The following is a 17,172-nucleotide window of genomic DNA, read 5'->3' on the forward strand; positions in this document are numbered from 1 at the left end:
AATTAACCCCTCAGCCGAATTCTTCAATTTACAATATGAAATCAGTATTTTGTACATTCTCCGCGAGGTCGTAGCTCTCATGGATCAACCACGGCCCATCTGCTAAACTCCACAAATCGCCTATACCAAAGCCGTCTTCGCCACTGCCAGGACCAAGGGAGAAGTCCGGTAGACCAAGCCCAAGCCCAAGCCCCGAAGCTGAGCCGAGGTTATTCATCGCCTGGTTTCCAAATATCATGGATGAATTGCTCCATTGATTGCCTGCTGTGGTTGGGAGAAGTCCTTCTCCAGGCGCCGAGGGATGTGGTTGTTGCATATGGTGGTCAAGCGGGACTCCAGAGTCTAGGGTGTCTGTAGAAGCGTTGGGATCTCTTTCATTCTCGTTTTTATCAATGTCGGCGATGGTTGGATGTATAGGGGGCTGCTGCTCTGGGGTCGTGAGAGCGGAGTCCAGATCACGAATTGCTTCAATGCAGGTTTGAGGCCAGGTGTTTCCGCGACGGGAAAGGCTTGTGAGAACAGAGAGACCACTTTTGGCATATCTTTTTACTCCCCATTCGTTAGCGTATCCAGTTCTTTCTGAAAACAATACTTGGAGGTAGGTACCTAGATGCTGAGGATGTGGGAAACTCGCCTTCCCATGCGGCGTAGATTAAGATTAGGCAGCTCATCCATACGGCCCAGGTGAATGATGGCCATACTAGAGGAACAGAGGGCACAGAGGCCGTGGATTGGTATTGCCGTAACGTAGTGAGAAGGGACCGTGAAGACTCGATACAGATTTGTAGGGCCGTACGATACTCTGGAGAGGATGCCTCAGCTGCCAGCAGCGGGCGGTTCATTGAAATAATGGCTTCGTGGCGGAGAACAGTTAGTAGAACACGATGAAATGGTGCAATGGAAGTTGATGGATTAGGGTCCCCATCGTCGAACTCGAGTGGATGGACATCGTCGTAAACCTCGTTCCACCAGTGGGTGAGTTCGCCATGAAGAGCTTGGGTAGAGTCAATGGAATCCTCTCTATGAATGATGGATTTATTGCGTAGCTCAATGATGCGTCCGCGAACTCGCGCAAATTTAGCGAGGTGGCTGAGAAGGCGGAGTCTGTGATCTAAGGAGCGAACGGTGAGAATTAGCCTTATTATGGAATGGGCTGTGAGTAAGGGGGTAAAGGTACCTTCATCAACCGAGCCATGAATTTCAGCGTTCGGATAGCACACATCGATATCGTCATCCTGGATACCGAGAGGAATACCCAGTGCTTGAGAAAGGTATCTCTCAAGACAGTAAATAGACCAAAATAACCGGCGGCGAGTGGCTATTTCTGGACGACTAAATGAAAATCGCACGGGACATCGATGCAAGCCTAAATGGAAGGCTGTCCGAATAATAACTCCACCGACCCGTGAAGCTGCGTTGAGCCGTAGAAGAGAGGTAAGAAACAGCTGGACGCCAAAGGCTGCCTGGAGGATAGGGATGGTTGGTGGTTCGCAAAATAGGGTGTACAGACTTTCCATGGCTTGGTGGACGGAGCGGAAGACAAAGGCTGCTGGGACAGGGCCCTGCGTGTCTAGAGAATTGGTTTGTCGGCGGTCCATTAAAGAAATAGAGACAATGGATCGGACAAGGATCCCGTCTGCAACGGAGAGTTTCCAAAACCCATCACGACTGAGGTGCTCTAGAATAATAAGGAACGCTGGCCCAGAGAGAAACGGGAACATTGGATGCCAATTTTCAAAGTAGGCACGCGTCCATTGAACCAGGGCCTCAAATGATGATAGAGTCGAGGTTGCGTGTAGATTCAGCTCATGTGGCTGCCACAGATCCGGCCGATACTGATGGTGCTGGTGGTGCAACTGGTCGTCTTCTCCAGGAACTTGCGTGTCTTTGGACGCCTGCTGGGGCTGATTTAAATGGGCCGATCGTCGCGCAAACGCATTGTATACGACTCGAATAAAATGGATTCCACTGGAGGAGCCCAAGAAAGATGCAGAGCCATTGTCGGTGGACTTGCGCATCACCCCCAGCTCGTGAGCCTTGGGGGTGAGCTTCTGGCGTTTGGAAGGGGAACCATGGTTAGAATTGCCAGATTCCATGAGAGATTACAGCGACGGCAACACGCGAAGATACATAGAGCAGAATCCGATGAGGGACGGAGAGGAGAAAGCGAGTCGAGGTGCGTTGCAGACTGAGGTCGGCGCTTGAAGATTTTCCCAACCGGCCGCTTGACTGCGCTGCTTCCAACGATTTATTTCCCCGCAAAATCCAGACTCAAAAGACGCACGATCTTTAGGCTTGTCTTCCCCAGTTTCCTTGTCTTCCAATATTTCGTTTTCTTTTCTGGTCGCTCATATATATCGTCGAATGGCTGACAAGCAAAACCCCGCCCAAAATCCAATAGCATGTGAGCCTTGTCGCCAGAAGAAATGCAAGGTTGGTTTCTTCCTACATCCCTTGCTCTCCAATTATCCCAACTATGAGGTCGTTTGGTGTACTGATACTCGTAGTGTGATCGAATATTGTAATTAAACCCATGCCGTCCATCTAATATGTACTAACTTTTAAAGACCAGTTTGCTCGCAATGCTCCGATCCAGCGCGATGCAATTACCCCGAAAGTGGGAAACGGTAGGCATCTCGGACCACCAAGGAACACCACTATCAAGTAATCTCATTCGCTAATAAAGCATAGCGGGCTTCCCCAAGGCTATATAACCCACCTTGAAAATCGACTTGCAGCTACAGAACGAGCTCTTTACAGCTCATATGCTTACCTGCGGACCATCTCTTCCCGGTCGTTCAGCATTCTCGATGGTCCACAACCAAATCCATCGCGAACTGTTGCCACGAACGAATGGTTAAGGTATCCACTGCACACTCGAGAGGATCTCGAAAACTGGTGGGTGGAAAAGGCGCGCGTGTATGGGCCTACTGAAAGCGAGGCACCGTCAGAATGGAGTCCGGGAACGACTGCAACGACAGCCAGGGATAAGGAAGCCACTGTAGCAACGAGTTTGAATAGCCTCAGCTATAACCACGTTCAGGAGCGCCCGTCTGCAGGTTATCCGAGGGAGGGCCTGGCGGAGCGACTAGCAGAGCGAGAATCAGCAGTGTATTTCTAGAACTATATAATTTATAAACATTACAACTCAGTTGCATTACTCCCTTTGGTTAGTTTTGAAGTATCCATAAAATTAGGATTGGGGGGTAATTTGGGGCTTATTGGGATAGTATTGGGGACCTTCAAGAGTCGAAAACGCCGTCTTGGGCAGGACCGAGATGCCGATAAGAGAGAGGGGTTGCGGACCCGGCCCATGCGGGGTCGATTCCTTTCTGTTTTCCTTTTACCATCTTTCTTCTTCTTCACTCTTCATCCATCACAGCTCCCTGAGTTTCTCTCAAGCGAAATTGAACAGAAAAGATGGCTCAACAATACAAGCTCCCGTTCGAGGTACGTCATACCCCCAGCAAAGCTATACATCACACTAGGTACAACTACTTATTGCTTGCTTCTAGCTGGACAACCCGGACCTGCTCCACTTTGATTCCTACGTTGGAAACGCCTGGGTCACAGCAAAGAGTGGCAAACGATTTGAAGTTGTCGGTAAGTGCAGAATGGCCTCCCTCAATTCTCGCGTACTGACCAGTGGTTATTAGACCCCGGTACCGATATCCCCTGGGCGAGCTGCCCGGCGAACTCAGCTGAAGACGTCGACCCCGCCGTTCAGGTCGCGCACGAGTCGTTTGAGCAGTTCAAGAAGGTTAACCCTCGTCAGCGTGCACAATGGCTCCTGAAATGGGACACCCTCATCCGCGAAGCGAAGGCCGATCTAGCCAAAATTCTCACACATGAGACCGGCAAGCCGATCGCCGAGTCCAATGGTGAGATTGACTACGCCACCGGCTTTACCTGGTGGTTCGCCGGGGAGGCAGAGCGCATTCATGGATCCATAGCTGTTCCTGCTGCTCCCAACCGGCGAGTCTTCACCGTCAAGCAACCTATTGGCGTTGCGGCTGCTCTTGTTCCGTGGAACTTCCCCATTGCTATGGTTCTGCGAAAGGCAGGTGCAGCTCTTGCTGCTGGATGTACAATGATTGTCAAGCCCAGTCCTGAGACGCCGTTGACAGCTTTGGTATTGGCGCATTTGGCCCAGAAGGCAGGGTTCCCTGCTGGGGTATTTAATGTGCTTACCACAGATCTGGAAAACACACCACCGCTCAGCGAGAGTCTGTGCAAGCATCCGCTTGTAAAAAAGGTTACTTTTACCGGGTCGACGCGAATTGGCAAGCTGATTGCTTCGCATTGTGCACATGGCTTGAAGAAGGTTACCCTTGAGTTGGGTGGAAACTGCCCGTTCATTGTCTTTGATGACGCGAATCTCGACCAAGCGTTGGACCAGTTGATGGCTCTTAAATGGCGCCATGCCGGACAGGCCTGTATCACAGCAAATCGGGTATATGTGCAGGCAGGTGTCTACGACAAGTTTGCGCAATTGCTAAAGGAAAAGACATCTAAGCTAGTGATTGGCCATGGCGCCAGTGAAGGCACGACAATGGGCCCTCTCACGACCCCTCGTAGTATCGACAAGGCCATTAGCCAGGTTGAGGATGCACGGCAGCGAGGTGCAGAAGTCATTCTTGGCGGAAACCGTGTCCAGGGAACGAAGGGGTACTTCTTTGAACCAACAATTTTGAAGAATATGACCAGGGAGATGCTAGTGTCTCGCGAGGAAACTTTTGCACCTGTCGCTGCCTTGTACCGATTCGAGACGGAGGAGGAAGGAGTGAAGCTAGCGAACGACACCAGCATGGGGCTCGCTAGCTACGCATTCACGAAGAACATTGACCGCATGTGGCGCTTGCTGGAGAATCTGGAAGCGGGTATGATTGGCATGAACACAGGCAACTCCTCTGCAGCCGAATCACCTTTCGGAGGCATCAAGGAATCGGGGTATGGCAAGGAGAGCGGAAAGGAAGTGGCCGTGAACGAGTATCTAGTGACGAAGACGGGAACATTGACGATTGAGGGACAGTATTAGCGAGATGGAGAAGCTTGGGCGCTTGGACCAGATTGACATGTATCTGTATTGTTTTCGTTTCCTTAACACTGGCACAGTTTGATTCGCCTTTTGGTAGCGACAGAGTATACGGCGGAGCATCGCGATTTGTTATTCGATGGGTGCGCATGACGCTAAGATCTGCCTCCGTGGCCGACGCCGTGGGCCGCGCTCGTAGAAGATTCCTGTTCTGGCAGTTGTTGGTTCGCATAGGTGAAAACCGCGAAGCTGAAGACAACCAACACCTCGGATGTGTCCGTACATTTTCAATGCGAAGAATCAGCTGTCTCATATTTGAGTTCTTTCCTGATCGTCATTCGTTTAGTTGGCTACCTTGGGCTGCTTGATCGGGTAAGCCACGCAACCTCACCTCGTCTATTATTCTTTCCTCGTCTTTTCCTCATCACCCAATTTATAGGCATTCTTTCATTCCATTCTGTTTAAAACCGGCCCCTTCCGCTCCTTTGAGCATTGTCCTTGCTTTCAGTTTCATCCATTGCTCTAACCGTGTTGCTCCTTTGAGTTTGCCTGCTTAACACCATGGCCTCTCGGCCTTCTCTGCATCAAGTAATCCAAACACACCCTCTCATCGATAACCATGCCCACAACCTCCTCTACAAATCTGCTGCCTGTAATTATGCCAAGTATCCGTTTGAACAGATCATATCGGAAGCTCAGGGAGTCGCCCTAACCAACGCCCCTTCCACCCTGTCTTTCCATCGTGCTGCTGCCCAGCTCGCTACTCTATACCAATGCCCACCATCCGACTGGGAACAACTCAAGGCGGCCCGAGACCAATTAGTCCAGAGTGACTACGACGGTCTGATTCGCAAATGTCTAGAAGGGACGCATGCACTTCTCCTTGACGATCTTTTGACCGATCAAGATATTGAGCCATACGACTCGCATGACCGCTTCACCGCATCGCCCACCAAGCGCATCGTTCGTATTGAGGCCGTAGCTGCGCAGGTCTTGTCGAAGATTGTCAGCGGCGGATCGATTCCCCCAGAATCTAGCGATCCCGCATCCTTCCAAACTCTCTGGGAGAGCTTCTCCCGCGAATTCAATCTTCGGATCTCCGACGCCATTCGTGACCCCGCCGTGGTGGGGTTCAAATCGGTCATATGTTACCGTACAGGGTTAAATGTCCAGCCAACCGAGGACCGTGATACAAAGCCTTTGCTCCAGTCCTTCGCGCGTACAGTCTCGCAAGCGACCGTATCCACACCCCGGGTAGAGGACAAGCTGATGAACGACTGGCTTGTTCGCCAAACCCTTAATTTACTCAAAGCTGCTAAGGCTACCCAACCAAACAAACCTCTCCAATTGCATACCGGCCTAGGCGATAACGACATCGACCTTATACTGTCCAATCCAGCGCATCTGCAGTCTGTGATTGCGCAGTACCCGGAAGTTGACTTTGTTTTGCTTCATTCGTCATATCCCTATACTCGGGAAGCCGGTTACCTAGCATGTGTCTATCCCAATGTCTATTTGGACCTCGGCGAAGTTTTCCCCATGGTCAGCCGGGATGCACAGGAATCTATTGTACGGGAGAGCCTGGAGCTTGTTCCAACCACTCGGCTGCTGTGGAGTACCGACGGTCATTTCTTCCCAGAAACTTTCTGGCTGGCTAACAAACAGTTTAGAGATATTCTAGAAAAGGTGCAGATACTCCTGCATGCAGCCCCCTCTCACCTAAGTATGTGAACTGACTTGGAACAGGTTTTTGTGGATTACGTCCAAAATGGGGATTATACCAACGAACAAGCCATACAGGCCGCTGTTGACATTCTTTTCTACAACTCGAACCGATTATATTGCCTAAACGAACAGCCACAGTTTAGCACTACGCCAGTATCCGTAGGCTCTGTCTCCCGTACATTGCGAACGGATTCGCTTGATACTTTCATTCGGATTCACCCGGACGTAAAGTATGTCTGGATGCAATTTATCGACTATACTTCGACCATCAGACAGCGCATGTTTCCGATTTGGGAGTTCGCGAAAATCGCACGCAAGCAGCGCCGGATCGGCATCTGCCTGGCTGTCTTTTGGATGTTGCAGGACGATGGAATTGCAGGAGGCTCGACCACAGGTCAATTTTACATGGAACCGGACCTCTCCACACTCAGCCCAAACACAGGACTTGATTCCAAGAGCGCCACCGTAATGACGTGGTGGAAGACAAACGAGGGTGAACCAATCGAGGGTTGCCCACGTACGACACTGCTCAATATAACGAGCAAACTCAAGGATGAGTTTGACATCCAAGCCACTTGCGGCTTCGAGATTGAAGTCGTTTTCCTGAAATCGGCCACAGACCCGTCCACCGGAGAAGAAGACTTTGTTCCTAGCATAACGAATCACTCCTGGTCACAGATGACCCGTGAGACACGCCGCTTGCTACCTTTGCTCGAAGATATCACCGAAACACTTGCCTCCATCGGCATATACCTAGAACAGTTCCATTCTGAGTCCGCCCCAGGCCAGTTCGAATTCATCCTCCCACCCGACTGCCCCGTCGGCGCTGTGGATACCCTCATCAAAGCCCGCCAAGTAATAACCTACGTCGCTGAGAAGCACGGCCTCCGCGCGACCCTCCACCCACGCCCCTACCCCTCTGCCGCAGGTACAGCCTCTCATGCGCACGTCTCTATCTCTCCACCAACAAAAGAGGCTTCCTTCCTCGCCGGTATCCTCCACCACTATCCAGCAGTAGTAGCCCTCACGCTTTCCGGTGACGCAAGCTACGACCGCGTCAAAGCGGGCCTCTGGGCTGGAAGTGAATGGGTCACCTGGGGCACCCAGAACCGCGAAGCGCCCATTCGAAAGATCTCCCCCGGCCACTGGGAAGTCAAATCACTGGACGGCCTGGCAAATATGTATCTAGCTATGTCTGCGTTCCTGGCTGCGGGGTATGCCGGGGTAAAAGAGGATATGCCGCTTACTGTTAAGGACTGTGCATGTTCGTCTCCCCCTTCCCCGAACCACTTATTAGACTGGGTAGGGTTGTGCGGCTAACATTGAATCTATAGACGACGCAGCGACACTTTGTGAAACTGAACGTAAAGACCTTGGCATCACTACGAAACTGCCTAATACTCTTGCTAAGAGTCTCGAGGCGTTAGAATCTAACAAGACTCTCCAAAGTCTTCTAGGTCCCAACCTAGTGAATAACTACATTATGGTGAAACGCGCGGAGAGCAAGAAACTTAATGCAATGGATGAGAAGGCGCGCAGGAAGTGGCTTGTAGAGAGGTACTAACATTTATCCAAGGGTTGCATCACATGACCTATCTCTACAGGAGGGAAATCCTACTTTATGACTGCTTAGTGAGGCACCTTAGGAAGTTACCTAGGTAAAGTAGATCCTGAATACCGTGAAATAAAATCAACCACTATATGTTTTTATTTCCGCTATAGTAAGCTGATCTGAGGCATGTAACGAAGGTGTGTGTATATAATCATTCATTACCGAAAAATAAGATAACATCATGCCATATCTATTCAAACAGGGGTATCGCCCAAGATTTTCATATCCATTTACGGAGAAAGCCCGCCGAATCAAGTTAAAACAAACAAGAAAGGTGGTCCCAGACCAGCGATAGCTCGAAAACAACAAACATTGCCGTAGCAGGAGTATCCGCAAGGTAACCAAACTCAATCAACCTGTAACAAAAGGTCGAGAAAGAGGACGGAAAAAAGGAGAAAGGTGAGATAACAAGAAATACAAAGGCACTGAACCCGAAACCACATCCATTCCATAGATATTTTCTTAATGGCGCTAACACATCGCGAGATAGAACCAAGTATGATATATCCCGGAAGGAGTTGGTGTCAATTAGACGTTGGCACCTTCATTCTCCATTCATCAAGTAATCTGGAGACTTCCTTAAATGAGACAGGCTTCGTGAGGAAGAGGTCGATCCCAGAAGCAAGCGCTTCCGATTCATCACGCGAACTGCTCAGTCCTGTGAGCGCGATGATGATCGCTGGGGTAGAACATTCCGAGCCGCGTTCCTTTTCAATGGCGCGGATGGCGCGAGTAGCTTCAAAGCCGTCCATAACCGGCATAGAAATATCTGTTTCCTAGCTGTAAGATGACTGCCATAAGTGAGGAGGAGGGAATCTCACCCATGAAGATCACGTCGTACCCTTGTCGCATTCGTTCAACTGCATTGACCGCAAGTTCCCCATTTTCGGCAGAGTCAAGAACGGCTAGCTGCCGCTTCTTCATGAAAGTGAGCATCAGGCTGAGGTTGATGGAGTTGTCATCTACCACTAGAACTCTTGGAGTGCGGTCATGTTTCGTTAAGGGTTCCACCTTCTGTGGGGAAGGTGGATTTAATGTCGTTATAGGATCGGCTAGCTCGGAGCTTGCCTGCGAAGGCGAGGACTTCGTCGAGCCTGGCGCAGTTGAGCTCGTTGCATCAGTCAGGTCGGGAATGTCGCCCACGTCCTGAGGCGTCTCCGGGTCTTCTTCTGGTATTTTGCTTTCATCAGAAGCACGCGTCGTCTTCCTTCGAAGGGGCAACTCCGTTGACTCAATATTAGATTGGCTCGACGCGGCGCCCTTCTGGGAATCAAGGCATTTCTGAATTGTACGGGCCAGTTTGTGCGGACCACATGGCCGGGTAATAATGCTCACTACTTCAGATAGTGTGGACCACCGTGACCGCGCAGTCTTGTAATCGAGAGACCTGCTGCAAATGATGATAAGAGGGGGAGGTTTGGTGGTGAATACAGGAAGCGAATTATCAGCTAGCACGTGCTCGTCTGCTAAGACGACGTCAACAGCTGACTGAGATGACCACGAGACCAGCTCAAGGCCGTACCAGTCGGCTAGATAACGCGATATAATCGCCCACATTGGATGTGTGGCCGCATCGGCAGGTTCCAGTCCAAGAATTGCGGCTCGCTTCTTGGCATAGCTATAGTGAAGGAGGTCACTGTCGTTCATGGCTTTTTCCTCTGGCGATTGCTGAATGATTGGCAAGTTAGTCGTGGTGGGTGCAATGACCTCTACATCATCCGCCGGGCGTACTAGAGGCAAGATGACTTTCACGATCGTTCCTTCCTCCGGCCGACTGCGGATATCGATCTTACCATTCATAGCTCTGACCAGACTCCGGACGATTGACAACCCAAGCCCCGTTCCCACGGCAAGGGTGTCTTCCTGAGAGAACGGAGTGTATAGTCGAGCACGCAGAAATTCTTCAGAAATGCCCTTCCCGGTATCAGACACGGTCAACGTTATCAGATCTTCGACAGGTTGCTTCTGGCGCCCATCAGGAAATTCGGTGGCTTCGAGACTTAGGCAAACGCGACCGGCGTCGGTGTACTTCAAAGCGTTACCAAAGACGTTCATGATGATTCGCCGAAGCGCTCCCGGCTGGGCATGATAAGTCCAGTTATTTTGCACAATGTCGACAACCACCTCCACGTCCATTTCAGAGCCGGGATGATTAACCCGACCAACATTTGGCATCTTTGTGGTGGGGCTAGTTGGATTGGATGTGGACTTCTGGCTGAACGCGTGCCCAAGGCATACGCCATCCACCACTTCCTCAGCTAGGAGCGCAATATCAGTCGGCACATAAGTGTCCAGACCGGCCGAAACATTGTCGGTAGCTCCCGAAGGTGATTGTTTGCTGTTCTGCCTCAGTTGTCGCGATTTCCTTTCAAGTGAAACGATCTTGCTGAAATCAAGCACCTGATTCATGGTGTCCAACAACGTCCGGCTGCACGCATTGATAGTCTCCAAAAGGGAGCCTTGAAACTCATCCAGGTTTGTACCGCTCAGGAACTCCGCCGCTGCCAATATACCATGCAATGGGCTACGGAGTTCGTGCCTGTTGGAGCGGAATATTCCGTTAATACCATTGTTTAACGTGAAGGACCGCAGCCGGATACTTACGAAATGCTGCCAATAAAATCTCCTTTCTGGCGGTCGGAAATGAGTGATTGAAGGCGGCTATGCTCTACCATGATAGAGGAACCAAAGCCCATAACTGAACTTAGCTCGACAGAGGGTGTGAAAACTCGACTCTCTACTGTATTCCAACAGAAGCATCCTCCAAACCACTGGGAGTTTGCGGCATTCCAAAGAGGGACAAAAACTACCTGAGTTGAATTGGGAAAATAGGTATTAAGCAACGAGTTCTCGATGCTCCTCCAGTTTTTGGGCCTGCCCTTCGTGAACTCAGGTATCTTTGCATTTTGAGAGCGACCTCTTGGGAGACTAGTCTTCTCGTCATCAGAACCTGAAACACTGCCGTCTCTATGAAACGACCAGAGTTTTCCTTTGCTGTACCGGCGTAAAAGCTGCTGAAGAAATACAGTATCAAGATTTGCCGCGGGCGAGACAACTGTTGACCCGGGCGCCGGGGCGAATGGCTCCTCGTTCGTGGACATAGCCAGGACCGCGGCCGGGTCCATGTTCTCTGCAGTATAGTCGCTTCCCGAGTCAATATCACTCGCCAAGACATTGCCGGTCTCAAAAAACACAACTCCACCATCACCGTCCAGTTCTAGGCTCTCGCGAAGCAGGTTCGCTGCTCTTCGGAATGCCCACGAGTTGCCATGCGATTGATCTAAACCTTGGAGTTCTCTGCGCTGACTTCCGGACCACCATTCAGGGAGAGGGCTTGGAGAACTACAGTGGCCTATATCGGCCTTGTAATCTGAAACTGAACTGAGGGACTGGGCGTCATTGCTGTGGCACCTCCTTGGAGGTAATTCGAAACTGCTCGACGACCGCACTGATAAATGGTTACCTCTATGAGCAGAGGAAGTTGGCGTGCCGGATAATGTGGGAAGACTGCCTGTGTACAAGGGGTGGTGAGTGTCCACAAAACTCGAACTGCCCTCAACAAAGCAACTCAGGCCCCGTGATAGTCGAGCAGCGCGCCGGCCTTCGGACGCCTGTCGGCTGACTTTCAAAAAGTTCATAATCAAGACTGATAGTGAGGCCAGTATTTGCTTTTCTTCTTCGGTGAGTCCATTGTGAGGTTTTGTATCTAGCAGAAAGAAGCAACCAATGTTTATGTTGTTGGCATCGGTTGTCAGAGGGGTTCCGGCATAGAATCGGAAATGTGAGTCTCCCTTCACGAAGGAGAGGTCTTTATAGCGACTATCTTGGCTCAAGTCGTTGATCTCGACAAAATGAAACTCGCCTAACTCTCTATTGGATGGCGGGAGATTTATGGTATCCTGGAGGGGGAACAATACAAAAACACGTCAGCACTGTAGAAGGTATAAAACTCGGGAGATTTACCCTACACATAGTCCAGGCAGTTGTCGCGAGCCTGTGGCAGCCATCAAACGTCCCGTCTTCACTCTTCCCGCATGACTTGTTTCCGAGCAAAGACTTGGAGCCCTGAGCTATAATGTATTGAGATGATCGATCCGAGACGCTAAATTCTCAAGCAAGCTGTTAGACCACAACAGATATGATGGAACAGACTGGTGGGATAAACGTACCTGATTAGAACACGTTCCACATTGAGGCGTAGGGCCGCTAGCTGCGCGAAGGAGGCCAATGTCTCATTATACTCTCCGAGAATGAGAGATTCGGGAAGGAGGCCCGTGGTAGTTGTGCCGAGTTGAGCGGACAGTGCTGGTGACGGATGGCCCACAAGCGTAGAGTCTCCAGCGGGAGGTACGGGTAGCTGTACGGAATCCGAGTCGCTTTCAAAGGGAGTCGGAACCCTGTCTGGGAGGAAACTACCCTCTGGCTGGAAATATCGGTAAAGCTCGCGTGCTCGACGGCCATCCGCGTGGTCCTGCTCCCTCGACCTCGACGACGCCATGGTTGTCGAATATTGGACCGCGTAGGGCGAGCGGTTGTTGAGCAAAGACGGGAAAGATATAGTCTATTCAGCCCTCATGCTTAGAAACTAGGACGAGACCTTTCCCTGTAGGTAAGGCAGTGGTTTGAAAGACGGCGTGGTGAAGAGCTAAGGTCAAGGAAAGGAGTTGTTCCAGGGATGGATGGAAGAAATAGAAATTTTTGAAACAGGGTGCTCTGCTGGGTCAAACCACGAAGGATTAATGCACGCAGCTGGAAACAGACGGCAGAGGTTGGATGGAGTATGAATGCGCGGCCTTTCATTTCCAAAACCTGGAAACCAAGCTGGGAATGCAGCGTCAACACTCAACAGTGGCAAGAGGTGTCGGGGACAGCTCTGCTGGTTCTGCTGATTATCTCCCCACATCAGTCTTGGGACAGAATCGGGAGGCAGGCGATCTGTTCCATAAGGGGACAGTGAACAATGAGATGCCATTATTGCGGCACCACCGATGGCATCAAACCTGATCTGATTGAGGAGTGATGCCAAATTGCCAATACAATAATCAGTGCGGGACACGCTGGAGCACCAGTCCGACAACAAATTCCGGTTTTCCCTGGCCTAGACCAGCCCCACCCGGTCGCTCCTTCCAATTTTATTGGAGGTTGTCCCTCCGGTCTCATACTTGGGCTTATGTAACTAACCTTAATGGACGGTCTGGAACATAATATTTGTGCAGCATAAAACCGATGATTTAAGCCGACATCATAATGCATGAGTCTGCCCTCCAATGGCACGCAGGGTGGCAACTGGCAAACCAGCTAGGTGGAACTGCGGTATTACCCCGGACTACCTGGGCACTATGCACGGTGCGGTAGACTGCCGTGTATAATAACCTAAGGACCGCCTGTATTCTCATTGCCGTCTATCTTGTAGATATCTTCAGCGAATCTATAATCTACAACATGCAATCCAAAACAACAATACTGCGCTCTAACCCAATGCAGTTACTAGTATTTCTCCATCAACCGTTTTCGGACAGTCCACATCCGGGCACGCTTGCCATAGATGTACATTGGAATGGAGAAAAGAAGTAGTCCAAAATGGATTACTCCCAAAGCCACGAAGACCATCCGTGCTCCCTCAACCTCCATCCAGTCGACAACAAACAAGGAGAAGATTAGACCGTGGAAAACATCTGTGCCGCTGTTAGCCATCCTGAAAATACTATAACTAACTAGGTGGGAAATAGGGGATGTACTCTTGCTCCAGTTTAGCGTCACCAAAGCTTCTCCAGCATACTGACGGTAGCTGTCTACACAGAAAGTAATGGCCGTGGTACTCCCCAAACAGCATCCAAACGAAACTAACCCAAAGAAAATAGTCGGGACAATCCAAGCGTCCTTTTCTTGAGCGCTCCAGCCAAAGCCCATCAGACCTATTGTTGTCGAGAGTGCAATCGGGATCGCCATCACTAAGCGAAACTCGGGCTCGTAAACTCCGCCATTGCGCCGTGTCATATAGCGGACAATGATATCTGAAATCTTGCCTGCCACTGCTGTGCCCAGTAAACCGCCCACGAACGGAGATATATAGACCAGGCCAGTCTGAAGCGAGGTAAAGTTGTAGCTCTCTTTATCTTGGTAAATGTGTGACACGACTTCTGACAACACAATCAGCCACCCGACGGACAAGGCATATACTACGGCCGACCATAATACTGCCGGATACGTGAACAAGATAAATGGTCGAACAGCCACCCGTATCCAGCGGTCGTGCGACATTCGCCCGTTCCAGATTCGTAAGTAGTGTATGTACGGAATATCTGTCCGCTCACGAAGTCGATCGGTATACTGTACGGGTAAACTTAGTCCTGCAGCAGGATCTAGGGACCCACTTCGCGCGGGCGATTGCGAGGCGAATCGGCCAGTTTCAAGATCGGACGAGCGTCTGGCAGGGGCCGCATCAAGGGGCGGAGTAGCCGATTTCTCGTTGCCGCCAGGAGGTTCTACATCCGGATCTGCATGTTCTTCGGGGGGTTGAGTCGATGGGGCTGGTTCCGGTCCACTGGAAGGGTGCTCCTTCTCATGATCCTGAATTTCGAGTTCGCCATCGTTGTCGAGAAAACCAACATGGCCCTTCTTGGCTCGTTTTCGAGAAGCGGGGTCTAGATCCTCTTCTGCGTGTGGCATATCTGGCTGCCGGTTCTCAGTGGGACGACCTCGACCTCGATGAAGTCCGTGTGTCATCATGTCTGACACACTCCTATACAAATCGGGTCGCCTGCGATGTCGACGTGGTCGAGGGGTACGGTCCCAGAACGTTTCCGGCAAAAAGAAAAAAATCGTAACCAAGCAGGCTCCGACAATGATAGCCACAATCCAAAATACCCAACGCCAGCTCAAACTCCCAATAATGGCTGCGCTCACCAGCGGAACGAGGTTCTTGCCACCAAGAAGGAGAAGCGTATAAATACCCACGCGATATGCCCGCTCGTGCAGAAAGTAGATTTCCGCAATGGTGGCTGAGGGCAGACACTCGACCGGGCTCACCGCGATACCCTGAAATATACGAGCCAAAACTAGGCTGGCGTAATTTGGAGATAACGCACACCAGACGGCGGAGATTATGAAGAGCGATGCGCCTAGTATATAAACGGGACGCTTTCCCCACAAAATCGCAGTCGGCGACATGATCACTGACCCGATACCTAGTCCTAGCATATACAAGCCTGTAGTGTATGCTACTTTCTGGGTATCGACGTTGTAGTCTTCTGCGACCTGATTGAAGCCTGCAGCAAGGACTGGAGTCATACCACCTCCCATCAAGCAGTAAAAGCCCAGTGAAACCAATGCGGCATCGCGTCGCCAGACCGGCCAGTTTAAAGGATCATTTCGTGAGTCGTCCGGTTGTGGTTCCAAAACAATCTGCCCATTTGAGGTCTTTTTCCTTGTTGGTGGAGCAGATGCACGCGAAGACGATCTAGATGAGGAATACGGAATAGGTAATGATGAGGCCGAAGTACGATGGGGCTGATGCCTCAGCCCTAGCGGCTCGTTGCGGTTCGACGACAATAAAAGAACAGTACCTAATAATAAGCGTTTAGCATTTGATGACGGATTGACCTAGAGCACAAGACCCGCATTCTTACCAGGCACTTCATCGGTTTCCGGATCACTAAGGATACCCAATGTCGCCCTAGAGCGGTAATCCATGTGCTCCGCGCTTGAGCCATCATCAGGAGATGACGAGGGGCGAAATATTTTCTTCCACCAACCCCTGTCTGGTTGTGGTCGGGGGCCATCTTGTCCTTGCTGTTGCGCTGTTCCAGCATCCGTATATCCTTCAGTTGTCGCCATAGTCACTCAGGGAAATCAGCGCACAGCAAACAAAATTTGCTGGGGGTCTGGAGGGGCGGTATTAAGGGGATCGGAGAAGAAACACTGGATCTAAGCGATGAAACACGTGTTTTCTATATCTGATGGAGCGCTCTGTTAGCGAAGCCCAGACATGGCTACCGTGATAGTAAGTAGAAAAAAGACTCACATTTAATTATTGAGTGGGACAGTGCCCGCCCCCTAGGACCCGATCAGAGCTGGCAATGACCGGAGCTAGAGAACTCAGCTGTCGACCAGCGTACATATTTGAGTCACAAGGGTGAAAACTCCGATAACAATGAGGGGCAGCAGCGAGACGCTCAGAAATGCCATGCGGTAGTGATAAAGGCGCAAATCATGGGAAGCTCCCTCGAGCCACGCTAAAGCTCACCTCAAAGCCAGTCGAGCGTTAATGTGGAGAAATGGCTTGGGGCCTCGCCCTGATAATCCAATCACTTGGGTCTGATCGACTCGCAGACGTGACAGCCACACAGGGTCACGAGGTTTATATCTGCACACTGACGTCTGAGAAGTTTTGCCTCATAAAGAGCTGTCAGAGGAAGAAAGACAAATTCACAAGCACATGACAGATGACATGGGAATGGATGCGGGTGGCGTTGTCAATGTTAGGTAGCCTGTTGGCCTCAGGCATCTATCCATTTCCTTTTGCGGCATGCAGTCAGAATCCCGGTCATGGCTCTTAGAGCCAATTAAGTTACTGAACCTTGTCAATCTTGAGAACCATACATACGGAGTATGTTGAAGGGACACGTTGATTCCTGCAGATCATTGTTTGCAACACCGCCAATAATATCTCGCTTGGAGCTCGACTCTGACAGTGTCGACTTTCAGACCAAGAGTGACCATGGCCAATAATCATTGAAAAACACATTCACATTCCTTCATGCCCCATTCCATTTGTCGCTCTCAAGCCTTCGAGTCCTTG

At 50.7% G+C, this 17,172-nt stretch overlaps 6 protein-coding genes across 6 annotated transcripts; 3 read left to right on the plus strand and 3 right to left on the minus strand.

Moving 5' to 3' along the window:
* Window positions 1-28: 28 nt before the first annotated feature.
* Window positions 29-2,096, minus strand: ASPSYDRAFT_56592 (CeGAL family transcription factor; the record flags this gene model as incomplete). The annotated part of the gene is made up of 2 exons (XM_040849241.1): window positions 29-542; window positions 607-2,096. The coding sequence occupies 2 exons, from the start codon at window positions 2,094-2,096 to the stop codon at window positions 29-31; spliced, it is 2,004 nt and encodes a 667-aa protein (XP_040705043.1).
* A 142-nt stretch (window positions 2,097-2,238) lies between these two features.
* On the plus strand, window positions 2,239-3,271 carry ASPSYDRAFT_807748 (Zn(II)2Cys6 transcription factor domain-containing protein). The gene is made up of 4 exons (XM_040851057.1): window positions 2,239-2,433; window positions 2,508-2,521; window positions 2,568-2,627; window positions 2,692-3,271. Exons 1-4 carry the CDS (start codon window positions 2,365-2,367, stop codon window positions 3,119-3,121), a joined length of 573 nt encoding a protein of 190 aa, XP_040705044.1. The 5' UTR covers window positions 2,239-2,364; the 3' UTR covers window positions 3,122-3,271.
* A 149-nt stretch (window positions 3,272-3,420) lies between these two features.
* ASPSYDRAFT_87793 (NAD-dependent succinate-semialdehyde dehydrogenase) lies at window positions 3,421-5,038 on the plus strand (the record flags this gene model as incomplete). Its single annotated transcript, XM_040851902.1, has 3 exons — window positions 3,421-3,450; window positions 3,516-3,603; window positions 3,657-5,038. 3 exons carry the CDS (start codon window positions 3,421-3,423, stop codon window positions 5,036-5,038), a joined length of 1,500 nt encoding a protein of 499 aa, XP_040705045.1.
* A 558-nt stretch (window positions 5,039-5,596) lies between these two features.
* On the plus strand, window positions 5,597-8,324 carry fluG (extracellular developmental signal biosynthesis protein FluG; the record flags this gene model as incomplete). Its single annotated transcript, XM_040841754.1, has 3 exons — window positions 5,597-6,721; window positions 6,782-8,024; window positions 8,095-8,324. The coding sequence occupies 3 exons, from the start codon at window positions 5,597-5,599 to the stop codon at window positions 8,322-8,324; spliced, it is 2,598 nt and encodes an 865-aa protein (XP_040705046.1).
* Window positions 8,325-8,896: 572 nt separating this feature from the next.
* Window positions 8,897-12,870, minus strand: ASPSYDRAFT_147844 (putative sensor histidine kinase/response regulator; the record flags this gene model as incomplete). The annotated part of the gene is made up of 5 exons (XM_040841757.1): window positions 8,897-9,141; window positions 9,194-10,911; window positions 10,977-12,271; window positions 12,336-12,474; window positions 12,542-12,870. The coding sequence occupies 5 exons, from the start codon at window positions 12,868-12,870 to the stop codon at window positions 8,897-8,899; spliced, it is 3,726 nt and encodes a 1,241-aa protein (XP_040705047.1).
* Window positions 12,871-13,601: 731 nt separating this feature from the next.
* Window positions 13,602-16,706, minus strand: ASPSYDRAFT_809989 (putative MFS transporter). The gene is made up of 4 exons (XM_040851070.1): window positions 16,396-16,706; window positions 16,001-16,321; window positions 14,111-15,937; window positions 13,602-14,047 (listed from the first exon to the last, which is right to left on the minus strand). Exons 2-4 carry the CDS (start codon window positions 16,206-16,208, stop codon window positions 13,860-13,862), a joined length of 2,223 nt encoding a protein of 740 aa, XP_040705048.1. The 5' UTR covers window positions 16,209-16,321; window positions 16,396-16,706; the 3' UTR covers window positions 13,602-13,859.
* Between the last annotated feature and the right edge of the window lie 466 nt (window positions 16,707-17,172).

The sequence above is a fragment of the Aspergillus sydowii genome (assembly GCF_001890705.1).
Source record: "Aspergillus sydowii CBS 593.65 unplaced genomic scaffold ASPSYscaffold_3, whole genome shotgun sequence".
Classification (NCBI taxonomy): domain Eukaryota; kingdom Fungi; phylum Ascomycota; class Eurotiomycetes; order Eurotiales; family Aspergillaceae; genus Aspergillus; species Aspergillus sydowii.

Bases quoted from the DNA above. Each gene is read 5' to 3' on its own strand.
- ASPSYDRAFT_807748 (XM_040851057.1), top strand. From the start codon at position 2,365: ATGGCTGACAAGCAAAACCCCGCCCAAAATCCAATAGCATGTGAGCCT. The intron at 2,628-2,691 runs GTAGGCATCTCG...AATAAAGCATAG, and splicing joins TACCCCGAAAGTGGGAAACG to CGGGCTTCCCCAAGGCTATA.
- ASPSYDRAFT_809989 (XM_040851070.1), bottom strand. From the start codon at position 16,208: ATGGCGACAACTGAAGGATATACGGATGCTGGAACAGCGCAACAGCAA. The intron at 15,938-16,000 runs GTAAGAATGCGG...GCTTATTATTAG, and splicing joins GGAAACCGATGAAGTGCCTG to GTACTGTTCTTTTATTGTCG. The intron at 14,048-14,110 runs GTACATCCCCTA...ACAGCGGCACAG, and splicing joins GACGCTAAACTGGAGCAAGA to ATGTTTTCCACGGTCTAATC.